Consider the following 16,345-nt stretch of genomic DNA (forward strand, 5'->3'; position numbering starts at 1 on the left):
GGAATTATTAATAAAATAATTTGTGTAACTTTAATATGGAGTTTTAGATGAAAATATTAAAAATTAATACGTATTTTTAAATGAATATATTTAAATTTTTTATATTTATCTATATTCAAATTTTATTTCATTTTATTAAAATTTATTTTTAACAATTTTATATATATTTACAATATCAAATAATTTATAATTTTTTCAACTGAGAATTTAGAGACTCATCACAAAAATAATATTTTAATCATACTCGAATCTCAACTCAAAATAATTAATAATATTTTATTTTAAATTAATTTTAATTATAATAATAAAATTATAATTTTATCAATTATAAAAAAATATCAATCACATTGCTGTAAATTTCTGTAAACTTTCATAAATTTTTTTCTTTATTTTCTTTTACTTTTCACTTTCTCTTTTAATTCAATTAAAAATTCACTTTTAATTTTATTTTAATCTGAACAATTTCACTTCTCACTTTTTTTTTCTTCAAATTCATATTTTTCTCTTCTTTAATTCATCTCTCACTCCAAACACAATAACCCCATATTTGCTTCTATGGATGTACTGGTCACAGGCAAAGAAGTGAGGAGATATCAACTATTTGGATCTATGATTGTGTGGGGAAGAGAGGGAGAGGATATACATGTGAAGAGTAAATATCCTCTTCTCTCAAAATGAATAGATGTAGAGGAAAAACCATATCAGCATCCCTTATTTTCAAATTTACCCTCATTTGAATGTGTCACAGCACAATGTTTCATTTGAATATATTAGTATTTAAAAAAATTTATTGTACAATGTTTTAAAAAATAATATATATATATATATATATGTGTGTGTAAGATTTAAAATGAAGAAACCAATCATCATAAATTTTAAGAAAGTTTTAAGTTTGTTTATTATTTTATAAAATATAAATTATGTAAATAATGATAAACCAGTGTAAAAAAATATAGTTAAATAAAATCTTCCATTTATATATTAGTTATTAGAGTAAATCAGGTTATACTTATTTTTCAAGTTCTAATAAGATATTTTATTAAATGTGGTTGGATTTAGTTTTGTTTAAAGAAAATAATATACTATATTTAATTAACACTGAGAATATTATTTGGGTTTGATCATGGGCATCACCAATACTAAACATTTTTTATTTTATTTTATCCTTATTTTTTATTATAATTTTTTATGAGTTTCTTTTCTATGGTTAATTAAGTTATATTTTTGTTGTTGTAGTATTTTTTAGATTAGGTTTTTTAATATAAAAAATAGTAATTTTCTATTTATATAAAATGTGATTTATTTTCTAATTTTATAATATATGTTTAATATTTAAAGAAATTATTTGAAGTTATGTTTTTATTTAATTTGTTGTTGTGTTTATATTAATATATTTCTATGTATAGTTATTATGTTAATGAGTTATAATTTATTTATTATAATCTTTTATGATTTTTTTTCTATTTGTTAATTATGTTATATATTTTTTTAGTATTTTTTATTTTTCATTATTACAGGTTTTTAATATTAAAAAATAATATTTTTTATTTATATAAGATTTAATTTATTTTTTAATTTTATAACACATGTTTAATATTTTAAAGAAATTATTTGAAGTTCTGTTTTTATTTAATTTGTTGAATACATATTCTTTTTAATTATAATTTTTATATTATACATATTTAAATTTAACATATATTTTTTCTATTTATAATTTTTAAAACTAGTGAAAGTTGTTCATTTTTAAACAAAAACAACTTATTTTATTATTAATTTTTTTAATAGATAAGGGTAAATCTGTAAAGTAACATTTCACACCTTTAAAATAATTAAAATTCCCTCACAACAATCACATCACTCATAGATTTGCATAAACTTTCTTCACACATCTACTCTAACATACCCCAATCCAAACTCCATCACTTTTCTCACACATCTACTCTCTCAAATACTCACGCATCCCCTCCTTAATTCAAACAGAGCTTAAGAAAAGTGTCTCTTAGTACTACTTAGTTATTGACATAATCACTTAATTGACAATTTAACGATTAGAAAAAAAATGTATGGAAATTTTTTTTTTGAAAATCTAATAAAATTTAATAGGAAATAAAAACAACAAAAGATATATACAGATGTGAGTCTTACGTTGATAACAAATTTTAATTATTATTCATCATTTACCAGGTCTCAATAAATGGTAGGATTAAAACAAAACAAAAATTATCAAACATAAAAACAAAAGAAAAAGTCATGAAATATATCTATAGGAAGGTTGTGATCGACCTACGATCATACACAATACACACTATGAAGTTATCTATCTATTTATCTAGATATTTGGGATTGAGATTCTCAATTAACTGTTAATTAATGTGTAACTTCTTTTTCTGATGTAAAAATTGTAAATTCACGACACTTAATTTTTTGGATTAATAATTAATGTTAAATTTAATTAAATTTAATTTCCTTTATAAATTTAAATATTCATGCGACAAATAGAGTGAATTGTTCCGACATATACTCAAATCAATCCAAGTTATTTGAGATAACAAATAACTTTTAACGATAATACTAAACAAACTTTATTATTATATTATGATTATATTTATTATTATAATTAATATTAATATTTTTAATATTAATAATATTCAAATATTATTATTAATAACTAGTGGATAAGAGCACATGTTTATTCACATTTTCTACTTTTATTATTATTATTACTATTATTATTATATGTGTATTTGTATTTTTTAAATATCAAATATCACTAAGAAAAGATAAGGTAGAAACATTTTCTCTCATCAGCTATGAGTTTCAACCTACAATTTTAATAAGTAAGTTACAATAAAAAATATATTAAACAAATTCAAATTTATAGCACAATCAACATAATTATATTAAAGCAATCACTTCATTAAGATGATAAACTCTACTAACAAATCCTAAGAAAATATTTATTTTCTAATCTTTTTCCTTCTCTTTGCAACAAAATATTGACTCATTCTTTTAAAATAAATGTAGTGCAGTTTCTTTCAAATTTAATATTAACTCTTTTTTTAGTTTTAAATTTAAGTAATTGTAAAATAACCAAAATAAAAAATGAAATATTGATATAAGGATAAAATAGAAAAAAAAAATTATGTATAACTAAAAACAGTTATAATAGATAACCTCCTTTATATTTAAGTATAGATATTAATATTATTTATATTATAACATTATTAATATTTTTAATATCATTAATTATTATATTAATGTTATTAATATTGTCAATGTTATTAATACTATCAATGTTATTAATATTAATAAGTTTATTAATGTTATAATATTATTAATAATAATATCAACCAACTTCAATCAAATAATATCGACCAACTATATTGAGTAGGTATTATCCACAAACTTTAGTCCGTAAGTAATATACATTGACTCTAATTCGTATGTTATATCCACCAACTCTAATCTATGAGTAAATTAGTAGGTAATTCTTCATATTTTTTTAAACTTTTATTATTATTATTTTAATATTTTTTTATTTAGAATTATTATTTATGATTTTTATTTATAATTATTAATGTTGCAATAATACTTTTGACATTATTAACATTATTCATATTATTTATATCATTAATATTATTCATATTATTAATATTACTAATGATGTTAATCTTATTAATGTTATTAATATTATTAGTGTTATTAATATTGTTAATGTTATTAATATTAATAATATTTTTAATAAAAATATTATTATTAATAGTAATTTTGGGTTTACTTGTAGATATATATTTGTGGGCAAAATTTATGAGTAATGTAAAATTTATTTATGGGTAAGATCTATGAAACTTTTTTTATGTAATTAATTTATGTGGTGTCATGGGTCGAGTTCGATATTGTTATAAACATATTGTCTACCAACCTGCATCTTTAGGAACATTAATAGAGTATCAGCGTGAATGAGAAGATCATGAATAATCAGTCTTAAATAAGAGACAATATTTATTATTGAAAAGGAAAAAAAAAAATCTAAGTATAAAGAGAATAAAAGAAAGATTTTAGCATAAAAGAGAGAATGTAGGAAAAAGATAGACAAAGGAAAAGACTTATATTTTTTACTATATTGATCCCACACGCTATTGTGTGAAACAATTTTAAATATTTAACTAAAAACATTTTTCTTAAAAATTAATTATATCAGGGAATTACAAATTATCTTGTATAAAAAAAGAAATAAAGAATTTTACGAAAAGGATATAAATGAGCATTTAAGAACGGCTTTAACTATTGAAACTCAGTACAGCACCCCTTTAACTAGCATTTAAGAACATCAGTTAATGGTCATAAACAGGTTCCTAAACATTGTTGCTCCACCTTCATACCTCTGCTAAGTGAACACGCCATCAGCCATCAGGTACCTCTCTCATCCTTCAATCTTATTCTCAAACTTATCATGTATGAGTAAAATAACATTGTTTGTTTCAAAAATCTATAAGCAAAGTTTCACATTATATCAGAACATGGTTCACAGTATAGGGAAATTAAAGCACAATAAGATATTCCCTTTTCTTCGTTTTATCCCAAATGGAAATGCATGTGTGTGTGTATGAAAGGGAAGAAAATCTGCAAAACGAAAACGACATAATAGATGGTTCCCTAAGGGTGATTCACAGCTTACAATCACAAATATTTGAGTCGGCAAAGGCAGTTATTAGGAGAAGGAGATGGGTCAAATTAAATTAAATATAGCAGGAAAACTGCGTCCCCAATATGGTTTGAAGTTTGTGAGAGGCATAGATGATTCAAGTTTGGAAAAACTCAAAGATTTACCTAATAGTTGTTCATTGTAATGGATTTCAAATATTTTTCTAGAAAAAGCATTTACTTATGCTAGGTTGTACAATTAATGTGGCTGTCTTCTCAATTTCACACTGAACATGGAATTTCTAAATTTAAATGTGTTCCCAATGTGGGCACTCATAAGAAAATGATATGTTGAACACTCTTCTATTATTGGAATTTCTTACAAATCATAAAATTATTTTTTGTTCATACCTGATTAATTAATTCAAATGTTGGGGTTTTTTTAGGTGCAATAAAGACACATTGAATATAAAATTTATTTCATTTCAAGTGTTTGTTTAAAAATCATAATTTTTTACTGAATTTCGAACACTTACATCAATGTATAGCTTAATTTACTAATTTAGCTCCAACACCTTGTATATATTCACATTTATGCTCAATTTTCTTTAGTTAGTTACTATAAAATAAATAAATATGCTGATAAAAAATAAAATAAAATAAATAAATATATTGTAAAAAAAAAATTGGCTGTCTAACAACATGTCCATAAATTTTATAATTATTTTGGGATCTCATACTTTGACATTCATAAAAATTTATACCACCACTCTACAATCACTTTTATTAATATATAGAGTAGTTAAAGGAAATAAAAGAAAATGTGGGTTGTCAAAATAGTTTTTTCCAATTACCTTTTATGTAGTAACTGATTTTTAACATATATAGATTCATACCAAAAGTCATATAATAAATATAAATTTAATTTATTGAATACAGTATATTATATTTTATACATTTAAGGTTTAAAGTATCGTTTTAAGTTATTTATATTATGTAATACTATAATTAATATATTATAAGTAAAGATAACTGTTAAATAACATTTAAAACTATATTTATAAGCTAGTTTTAATATGTAAAATTTTATCTTAATGCTATTTATACATAGTACTTTGAGTAAATTAGTTTTAATATTTATAAAATTAAATAAATACTATATATAAACACTCATTTTGATTTTTTTAAAAGCTTTAAATTACCTTCATTTAAAACACAGTAAGGTTATACAACACTATGAATTAAGAAACGGATTAAGTTTCTGTCTGTCTTTCTCATATCTAAGAAGAAAAAACTATTTTTATATCAAATATCCTAATTAAAGTTAAAATATTTCAGAAAAAATATCACTAAATAAAGTAAAATTAATAAAATTATGTCTGAAAATAAGAATTTTTTTTTTATATTAAGTATATATAGTATGATAATATACATCATAATCATAATCAAAGTAATGAATGTTAGGTTGACGCCGTTATGCTGACCACTGACTACATAACCCTAATCATAATTTATTACTACAAATATATTGAAGAACTTGGCCTAAAATATTTGGCGCATTCCTTGATTTTCTGATGCAGCATCAATGTCTCAGCTTCTTCCTTCCACTTCCTCCATTTGCCTCCTACTCCTCTGCACTCTCTTCCTCCACCACTCTTTAGCTGACCTTGGCACTGCAGCACGCTATGGCCCTCCCTTTTTGCGTAAGTATATGTATATATGTGTATATATATATATATATATATATATATATATATATATATATATATATATGCAGGACTCAATGTTGGTTCAGATTAAACTTTCATAGGAAACTTTGATGATATCTGCCAAAATAAAACGTGTTAATATTTGGGCTAATTGTGTTGAGGTGACACTTGCAGCCACTGCATGTTTCGGTAGAGACGCATCACAGTTTCCGCCGAGTAACTTCTTTGGTGCTGTTGGGGAGGGTTTATGGGACAATGGTGCCGCATGTGGGAGACAGTATCAGGTGCGGTGCATCAGTGCTGCAGTTCGCGGAACTTGCATTACTGGGCAGATGGTTCAGATAAAGATCGTTGATCGAGCGCAATCATCGGTTTCTAGGCCTTCTTTAGAGGGAACTACGTTGGTCCTCTCCTCCCAGGCCTTTCAGGCCATCGCCAATGCTTCTGCATCCTTCATTAACGTAGAATACCAACAGTAAGTCCTCTTTTGCCTTTTTCATTACCATTACTTTATTCTCAACATACATGTTTCGTGTTGGTTTTGTTTCGTGATGACGTTTTCTACCTACGTATCAAGATTAGACGTTGAAAAGTCAAATGTTGAGTGCTGCTGATGACTTTCTTACCTGCAACAAAATTAATAATCATAATTCTAGAATCTTTGATTGAATGGATAATTGGTTTTATCTATTTGGAGTGAATAATCTCTGACTCAGAATTCCTACTTTGTCCATTTGCAGGGTCTGAAAACGGGAACCTATGCTTTCGATTACATTACTTGTTGGCATATATAGTTACTCAGAAAATTATTCTCTGTAATGATTGCTAAATATGCAGATGAAGCTGCATTTATATTAATAATGGTAACTGTTTGATGAGATCTGCGTCGATTTTGTTCGTGTAACGAGGTTATCCAAATTTGGTCGACTTTAATACTTTCTCTGATATTCATTATAGAAAACTTCGAAGGATTTATATTTTTTGTTTAAGGGCCATTTTCAAAATTTGATAATTTTAAATATTCATTCTTTTTTTATCTATTTTTTAGTTAGTTGACATATATTTGTTGTGATATAAAAATAGAAGTTTAAATAACAGAAAAATTTATAAATATTTTATTTAAATTAAGTTATTTTTTCTTAATATTTTTTTAAACATAAAACAATTTAAAAATTCGGAGAAAATACAAAATTAAATTTAATCTACTTAAAAATGAGTTTTTTTAAAGATAAAACTAACTCGAATCATGTCAAATAAGGTCAGGTAGTTTAGTTTTGATCTTTTTATGAAAAGTTAACTATGTTTTATGAAAATTTAAACTCTTATATATATATATATATATATATATATATATTAGAGAGAGAGAGAGAGAATCTTAACTTAATTAGAAGAAAACGAGAAATATACGTCAACATAGTTAAATTTATTTTTAGCTATAGCAATCATAATTCAAGGATCAACTAAAGTTGTCATGTAATTGAATATTCAGTATTTATTCAAATCACAAAGAAAGGAACAGTCATAATTCAAGGATCAACTAAAGTTTCCATGTAGTTGAATATTCACTGTTTATTCAAACCACAAAGAAAGGAACAACCATAATTCAAATATCAACTAAAGTTTCCATGTAGTTGAATATTCATTATTTATTCAAACAACAAGAAAGGAGGCTTATCATTTGTTGTGTCAAATGGTTGTAAAGAGTTTCCTTTTAACTATTTAATCTATATTTTAACAAATTTAAACTTGTAACGTATAAATACCTTTTATTTTTAAAAATATTAAACAATAAACATGTTAGACACATTAATACTACATAAAAAACACATTAGATGAATTTGTAAATAGTTAGCTCCAAAGTTGGATGAGGACTTTATTATATGTAATATGTTGTTTGTGCTTTAAAATCACCCTTGGGGCAAGCGGTTAGAAACATCTAATCTAAGGTAAAGCTAGATGGAAGATGATTCTTGCCATTATAATATATAATGTATGTAACATTAAAAAAATTATGCAACAATAAATAAATTGTTTTTGTGTTAAGGATGTTTGGTTCTATGTATAAAGATTATAACATTATTTAAATGCTACTCTATTTATTTATTTATTTTTACTGATAAAAAAATAAAAACAATAAAGTCAAACACAAACAAATTACAACTAATATTCATTCCAAACACAAAACTCACTTAACTTTCCCATTCACACCAAAAAGTCTTTGCTCACTTCGATACCAACTTATTCCAATAATCACAAAACCATTTCAAAATAAAAAACTTTAAATGTACTAAATTATCATAAAACTTATCTTTAGGTTGAGGGTTTTAGTTCCACATAAGAACTTTTATCTCCACCTAAGACAACATTTCTTATGTACTATACTTACGAACAACTTCTTAGTTACCTTCCACTTCCACTTCAACATTAGAGACCACATTTTGAAACAAGTTGTTAACTATTAGGACACAAATGAGGGACCAAAGTTAGGGCTCGTACTTTCCTGCAAAAAGAACAAACTCGAACACTAACTAAGTTTAACCTGTGCACCACTTCTCAATGAGTTTCAAAGATCCCAATCGAGTGTCGAATAAAGAAATGAGAGAACACTTTGCCTTGTATGATTTAATCAAGAGACTTTGAATTTTTAGACCTTTTGTTTTAGAATGTTGGGTTAGAGGTGTTAGTTTTTTTTTATGTGTTTTTTTTTTCGGTCATTGTTGGCCTAATGTTTTTTTTTTGTTCTAGTAGGAAGTTTGTAGCAAGCTTATGAGGGATGTGCTATTCGGTTTTGTACAAGGGTTGGACCACTCTTGAAGTGATTTCTATTTATTTATTTTTTTCTTACTGATAAAAAAAAACACTATAAAACACAAGCTCAGAATATCAGAGAAAAGGGCGAAAATTAAAATGTAATGTAACTTTAATTTACACATGTCAGTAAAATATAATTTTAGTGTTTATTTTTTAATCCCAAAAGTTTATGCAAACTAATATATATATTTTTTTACCACTTTATAGTGTTAATTTAGCAAACAAATATAAATAAAACATCGTACACTACCTAGGTAAAAAATATAATTGAGCACAAACAAAAATAAAAATCACACATTTTAATATGATAAAAATGAAGATATTATAAAAAACTTTAGAATATTATATATGTCCCTATCCGCTTAAGGTCTAGAATGTCAACGAGTTCGAGACAACTATATGTCTTTCCTAACCGAACCTTCATTGTCATCAATGACTAAAACAATTTAATCAATGAACCTTAAATGATGAACGACTATTTATGAAACAATTAATACCATTTATATGATTAATCCAATTGTCTCATAATCTATAAATATCCGCTCTTTAAGAAGTACAAATTGTCTTATCTTATACTCTTAACTCTCTCATATTGATCAAACTTGTAATCTTTGTGTTCCTACTCACTTAAGTATTGGAGAGTTTTCAAGTGGGCCTTCCTCTTTTATCGGAGAACAACTAAAAGTTCGTTCCTAATGAACATCCTATCCTTATCGAGTTACACTCCTTCAAGTTTATTTTTTATAGAAACAATATATTTTACTTCTATACAATTTAAAAAAATTATCATTTTAGTATGATTTTTCCACAAATTTATTAGAATTGATAAATTTAAAAATATTAAAATAGTAGGTAAGGTAAGTCGTGTTTAGAAGAAAGCACGATTTTCCTGGTTCAGAAACACGAATTTAGTATGAGTTGTTTTTTAATTACAAATGAAAGTCATATACCAAAACCACTATAATTTTTGTATAACGTTATTGGATATAGGAAAATATTTTTTAATAATAAATTTAATAATGTTATTTATTTATTCATTGTTTACAAAGTTCAAGATTACGATTATTGTTTACTTACTCTTTTATGAACGAGATCAGGTGTTTAGAACTTGTCTAATAATGATAGTTTTATAAGATCCTAATAATTGTTTGGTAATTTTGTTAGAGTCACTTACATAGTTATAATTAATTATATAATTATAATTTTGGTAGCTGAATGTGTAAAAAATATTTAATTATGTCCTATTTAAGTTTAAATGAACTATTTTATCATTAAAAAAATACTTTTTTTTTAAATACCGATTTAAATCAGAGATTATTTTCAAAATAATCTTCAAGAAACCAACAGAGACCATAGACGTCGTGTTCAGAAGTTTGAAGAGAAAAGCCTTCATCTCAATCTTCAATTTTCTTCTTCTTCTTCTTCTTCCCTTTCGTATCAGAGCGTTGGACGATGTCGTTTGGGTCCTCTCTCTTGTCGCATCCGCATTCCGTTCGATTCTTGTTCAACAGCAAAGGAACCTCTCGCTTCAAAGCCGCTGCCGAAGTTCCCGATTTCCTTTCCGAGGATTGGTACCTATTCTTCCTCACTGCAATCCAATTCCATTTTATTCTCCAATATTCCAATTCGAACAATGCCTGCAGGTTCAAATCACGCCAAAAAAGACCATTTGGTCCACGATTAGATGTAATAGTCACTATCCACCACCGCTTCTCCTCTTCTCCTTCCTTTTTCTTTCTTCCTTTTCTGTTAAATTAATGTTTGGTATAGTTTAGTGCAGAAGATGCGGTGCATTACCAGCTCGAAGCCTTGAAGAATAACGATCAACCTCGTGAAGACTATGGAATCGAGGTTATGTACAGGTTCGCAGGATTTGATCCTTTTGAAAGGTCTACCTATTTTGGGCCTTTCTTTGATTTGGGCCAGGTTCGTTCTAAAATTGTGTTCTTCTTTATGCAGTGAAGTTATATTAATGGTAATCTTTTATTAGTTGACTGTGTCAAACTTCTGTATACACATGGCATAGTCATAGTCGTTAAAGTCCATTAATAGATACTTTACTGTTATTGAAATATTTGTATGTTGAAAATTGAAATTCATGCTAAACAGTTATACACACCTCTGCATGTGCAGTTTGAAAGGTTTAGGCGTATTTTTCACCATTCTACTTATCGAGTATTGCTAGGTCACAAGGAGAGAAAGATCATGAGCACTTTGTTTGTAGAGGAGGTAGAATGCTTTTTCTTCTTCAGTTTTTTTTTTCAATATTATCATAAAAAGCTGATGTTATGGAGTGATGAACTTCAAACAGAACAAATACAAGCAGCGGGTTTGGTTTCGTGGAAGTCGACCAGAGGAAGAGGAGATATTTCAATTTACAATGGTTCAGGTTTGATCATGATTTCTTCGCTACATCGTATCTTCATAGTCATGTTTGTGAGGGATTTAATCTTGTGTTTGGTTCATTTTGTTTGCAAAAATTATTGTTTATTTTTGTTTGGAAAATAAGTAATAATAATACGTAGTTAGGCATTTTGTGAACTGTGGATTGCTGCAGGAGTATTCAATTTTGATAGTTCTTTTCTTAATTCAGTGATAGATGTTTGAATTATTGTGATAGATTACTACTTAATTAAGCACAACTATGTATGTATCTGATGTTTGTTTGTTTGTTTGTCACTGGCAGAGAGTTGGTGGATGCTGGGATGGTTACTGGTTGACGGAATCTCTGCTTCACGACACTGATACATTTGCTGGTGGATTAGCTTATTAAAAATCGTCTAATGCAGGAATCAGGTTCATGAGATTACTGTCAAAAGCATGAAATGATCTGCAATCACTATCCTAATCTGTAAAATTTGTGTAGATATACATGTAAGAAATTCAACTGTTAAAATAAGGGATGTGTTGAATATGATTGGTCCTCGCTAATCAAATGTAAGAAATTCTTGTATATTTTACTGAATGTTGCTGGAGATGGCATGTGCACACCATCACGTGCGTTTATCTTAATACACTGCCTGATTCATTTATTTTACAGTATGGTGCAAAATTTGTTGGCCATGGTTAATCAAACCGCGAGTTATATATTTTCACCTTTTGGAATTAAAAGATTTTATTATTGTATGACATCAATAGAAATTACATCTCGGAACACCAAGTATTTACAAAATTTGTTCCTAGATATTAAGATTCTTTTGTTTCCAATTGCTTGCCCAAAGACACAAACAACTGCGTGAGGCGTAGTCTTTTTTATGGTTCTACTAGCAATTCAGAAACTACATCTTCTGCTGTTTGGTTGTGTGAAGACGGGTCAAAGATGGCCTTGTTAACCAACAAGAAACCAAACAGATGCAACTAACTACAACGACACCATTCAAGTTTATCACTTCTCTAAAATACAACCAAAATGATAGTTTTCAACACATTTCACTTTCTTAGAATGACAGGTTGGTTTTAAATTTTAGTTAAAATTCAAGATCAACATATATCTAAATTCAAATTAAGAAAGGCTCATAGCCAAATTATAATCAAGATTTCAAGATGACTTAAGCTAAAAATGAAGCCAGTCATTATTAAATTCTGCATTTTACACCAGTAGAACAAGGGTAAAACGCGAGGACCATTGCAAGTGCAAAAAATGTGGGGACCATTTTTAGTTGAGTTACATGATATATAGTTCCCTAAATCAAAGCCATCAGTGACAGGATTCTTGGAAAATAGAGAGGAATTTTGAGCATGTGACAATGCACAACCACTTTCAATTATTTGTATGCTAACCATATATACATATATATAAATCAATTCTAACATATCCATATTGTCATGCAGGTAGTGGCCAAGATGAAGGTCACATTCGCTGGCACTAGACAGTATCATAACAACATATCCCAGTTGTGATTACTAACTTGTTGAATACTTGGAACTAACAATGAACACAAAAGGGACTTGAGAAGGGCACAATCTCTACCTAAAGGGTGTAAGTATACAAATGATGTGAGACAGGAGGAGAAAAGATCATTGAAATATATGTATGATGAAAAGGCAAAAACCAGAAGAAATGAAAGACAGATGAAGGGAAAGCCTTGAGGCTGATTAAATCACCAAAGAAAAAAGGAACAGATTTTTGAAACCTGCAGGTGGGCCTAGGGCACGAATGTATTCTAGCTAGCAAGGTCTGGACCCGTATTTACACTATTCACCGTTTTTGTTAATAGTTTTAAGGTAAAGGATCATAGTTCACTCTAAGGTAAGAAAAGCCTTCAAATTTAAACAAATACTTAAAAAGAAAACTATACTTTCCTCGCTCTAAACAAATACTTAATATAAAATAATTATTTAATAATTGGAAATAATAAATAAAAAATATTTAAGAGTTGAAATTTATATAAATTAAATAAATAATTAGTGTAAAAATATTACTGTAAATATTATTAAAAAGAGAAAAGATAACATTTTTTTAATATAATAATTTGTTAACTTATTTCATTTTTGTAAGAAATTAAAAAATTACTATTATATTGAATATATTAAATAAATAAAACTAAGATAATAATTGAGAATAGAAAATTTAATACAAAATCTTCTAATATACTAATTTTTCTTTTTGAAATTGTAAGAAATAAATGTTTATTATTATTTCATGAAAAATCAAGTATATATTTATTAATTTTTATATCTATATTATAATGCGTGCTTATTTTCTAACTTTAGTCATTTGAAATCATGTGTTAATAATATAGTATTTATTATTTTATTTTAAATAGGAAAGATTTAAAAAGAAATATTAATCAATTCTTAAATCTTTATAACATCGGGATTAACAGTTTTTTAAGAAAAAAAAATAAAACTAAAATATCAATAAATAAAAAATGATACTCAATGCAAAAAATAATAATTTTACTATTAATAAACATCTTTAAGAAAGAATATAAAATTTACTTTCAAATTGGTAGAAAGGTAAAATTTTAATATAATTTCGTTATCTTAATTCTTATTTCTTTCTAACTTTTAATACTATTATTACAATTTACACGTAAATATTCAATTAAATTTCTACTATAATAATAATAATAAAAACATAATAGATGAATATATTGTATAACAACTTTTCTATTATAAAAATCATCTCTCACATCACCTCTTCTGGACTTTTTATACCAATATTTTTATTTTAGTTATTATCAAAATTTTATCTACCAAATTTAAAATATAATTAGTCGGTAACTAATACTTTGATGGATAATTAAATATTAATTACTTTAAATATTAATAATTTAAATACTAATTTAGGAATTTAATTAATATAACTAATACTTTCACTACAAGAAAAATCATGAAATATAAACCAATTTTAAAGACAAAAAATAATTAGTTATTATAGTGACTAAATTAGAGACCGACTATTTTAGAGACTAAAAATATTTTTAGTTTATAAATTAGTTTCTATTATTGTTAAATGGTTTCTAAATTGCTACCAAATTTATAATATAAATAATTGGTAGTTAAAAACTTGGTAACTAATTAGATACTAATTTAGAAACTATTTAACAATAGAAACTAATTTAGAAACCATCAATAATTTAATCTCTAAAATAGTCTCTAATTTAGTCACTATAGCAACTAATTATTTTTTGTCTCTAAAATTAGTTTATATTTCATGATTTTCTTGTAGTGTTTAATAGATATTTGAATATTAATTATTTTAAATACTAATAATTTAAATATTAATGATTGTTATAGTCTTTAAAATATTATATATAATGATTAATTACTTATTTTTTTAAATTAATTTTTATTTAATAATATTTTTAAGTAACTTTTTCACAACTATTATAACAACAAACAACAATTCTTACAAAGCCACACCTTTTTGCATCACTAGTACCATAAGTATATTAATAGATTTTGGCAATATGTGAGTACCCACCCCACTTATGAGATGTGCATGAGAATTAGTTGCAGTGAATATAATAGATGTGTAGGTGAAGTTACTATTTATAAACCCAGCTAGGTAGTGGTTGTCATCATAATAAACACAATCATAAATGATTGGAGCATTGGGACAGAGCCATGCACTTTACTACCATTCTTCATATTTCCCATCTTGATTCTGTCTCCCATTCCAACTTCCACACCATGTCCATGTACATACCACCCTTCTCTTCTTCCTCCTTTTCTTCTGCTTCTCACCTTACCTGTCATATTATTCATACCATCTCTCTGTTTTATAATCACTTCTTTATCATTCTGATAAGTCAACTTCACTATGCATTACCATATACACATAATTTTAGGTTTTATACTCAAATCTCTGCAAAAAATAAGAAGAGTATCATTTATCATAAATTTGTTGTTGGTCACCCTACCTGTCATATATATATATATATATATATAGAATATTTATAATAAAGTTTACGATTGTGATAATGAAATTTTATAATGAGTCGACCAGGGAATATAGTTGAAGTAAATTAATGTAATAAAAAATGCAAAACAGAAAATAATAATAATAATAATAAAGGTAGTTTGAAAAAAATATATTATTATTAAAGTTGAAAACAAAAATGTATTATGCGTCAGCCGGGAGTCGAACCCGGATCTATTGCTTGGAAGGCAATTATCCTAACCGTTGGACTACTGACGCTAGATATTATTATATTTAAATTGAAATAAAATGATTATAATATAAAAATGAATATACCTTATGGATCTGACAATGATTTATATAGCTATTTTATATCCAACTTTTAAAATTAAAACTCAGTTGTTGATTTTTGTTTTAAGCAGTAATACTCCATTTGATTCTTTCTGGTTTATGCCTTAGGCTTTGTCAAAATGGAACAAAACTAATTAATCAGTGCAACTAAAAATCATCTTCTTTTTGTCTGTATCCTATTGTGCCAGACTGCAACATTGCATCTCCACGCATGCATGGAATATGCTAAAGTAAAACTCCTTATTTAAGTCAAATCAAATACTTTGTTTAATACGTAACTCATTTTTTTAAAATATACTGTTGGAATTTCCTTTTCATTATGTCTATAAAGAAGAAAAAAACGACAAACATGAACTTAACTTCCGTCACTGATGATGTCCGACATCAGTTGTTTTAGTCATAATTCGTTACTCAAAAGCATGTTTATAAGGAATTCTCTTCCTCAAGTTTCTAATGTTAAAAT

The 16,345-nt window shown here is 26.1% G+C and overlaps 2 protein-coding genes and 1 non-coding gene across 7 annotated transcripts; 2 read left to right on the forward strand and 1 right to left on the reverse strand.

The window, feature by feature from the left end:
- The first annotated feature begins 4,303 nt into the window (after positions 1 to 4,303).
- LOC137822840 (EG45-like domain containing protein) lies at positions 4,304 to 7,231 on the forward strand. The gene is made up of 4 exons (XM_068627843.1): positions 4,304 to 4,414; positions 6,225 to 6,347; positions 6,528 to 6,828; positions 7,094 to 7,231. The coding sequence occupies exons 2-4, from the start codon at positions 6,230 to 6,232 to the stop codon at positions 7,098 to 7,100; spliced, it is 426 nt and encodes a 141-aa protein (XP_068483944.1). The 5' UTR covers positions 4,304 to 4,414; positions 6,225 to 6,229; the 3' UTR covers positions 7,101 to 7,231.
- A 3,258-nt stretch (positions 7,232 to 10,489) lies between these two features.
- LOC137821413 (uncharacterized) lies at positions 10,490 to 13,461 on the forward strand. 5 transcript variants are annotated; one of them, XM_068625999.1, is made up of 7 exons: positions 10,492 to 10,735; positions 10,808 to 10,850; positions 10,935 to 11,090; positions 11,298 to 11,393; positions 11,476 to 11,553; positions 11,851 to 11,960; positions 12,996 to 13,461. In XM_068625999.1, the coding sequence occupies exons 1-6, from the start codon at positions 10,617 to 10,619 to the stop codon at positions 11,935 to 11,937; spliced, it is 579 nt and encodes a 192-aa protein (XP_068482100.1). In that variant the 5' UTR covers positions 10,492 to 10,616; the 3' UTR covers positions 11,938 to 11,960; positions 12,996 to 13,461. The 5 variants fall into 5 exon arrangements, with proteins under 5 accessions (XP_068482097.1, XP_068482100.1, XP_068482098.1 ...); XM_068625997.1 differs by having other exon boundaries at positions 10,492 to 10,850; XM_068625998.1 differs by lacking the exon at positions 12,996 to 13,461 and having other exon boundaries at positions 11,851 to 12,201.
- Positions 13,462 to 15,738: 2,277 nt separating this feature from the next.
- Positions 15,739 to 15,810, reverse strand: TRNAG-UCC (transfer RNA glycine (anticodon UCC)). Its single transcript has one exon. It is a non-coding gene; the product is annotated as a tRNA-Gly (tRNA).
- Positions 15,811 to 16,345: the final 535 nt, after the last annotated feature.

The sequence above is a fragment of the Phaseolus vulgaris genome, chromosome 9, assembly GCF_000499845.2.
Source record: "Phaseolus vulgaris cultivar G19833 chromosome 9, P. vulgaris v2.0, whole genome shotgun sequence".
In the NCBI taxonomy this organism is placed as follows: domain Eukaryota; kingdom Viridiplantae; phylum Streptophyta; class Magnoliopsida; order Fabales; family Fabaceae; genus Phaseolus; species Phaseolus vulgaris.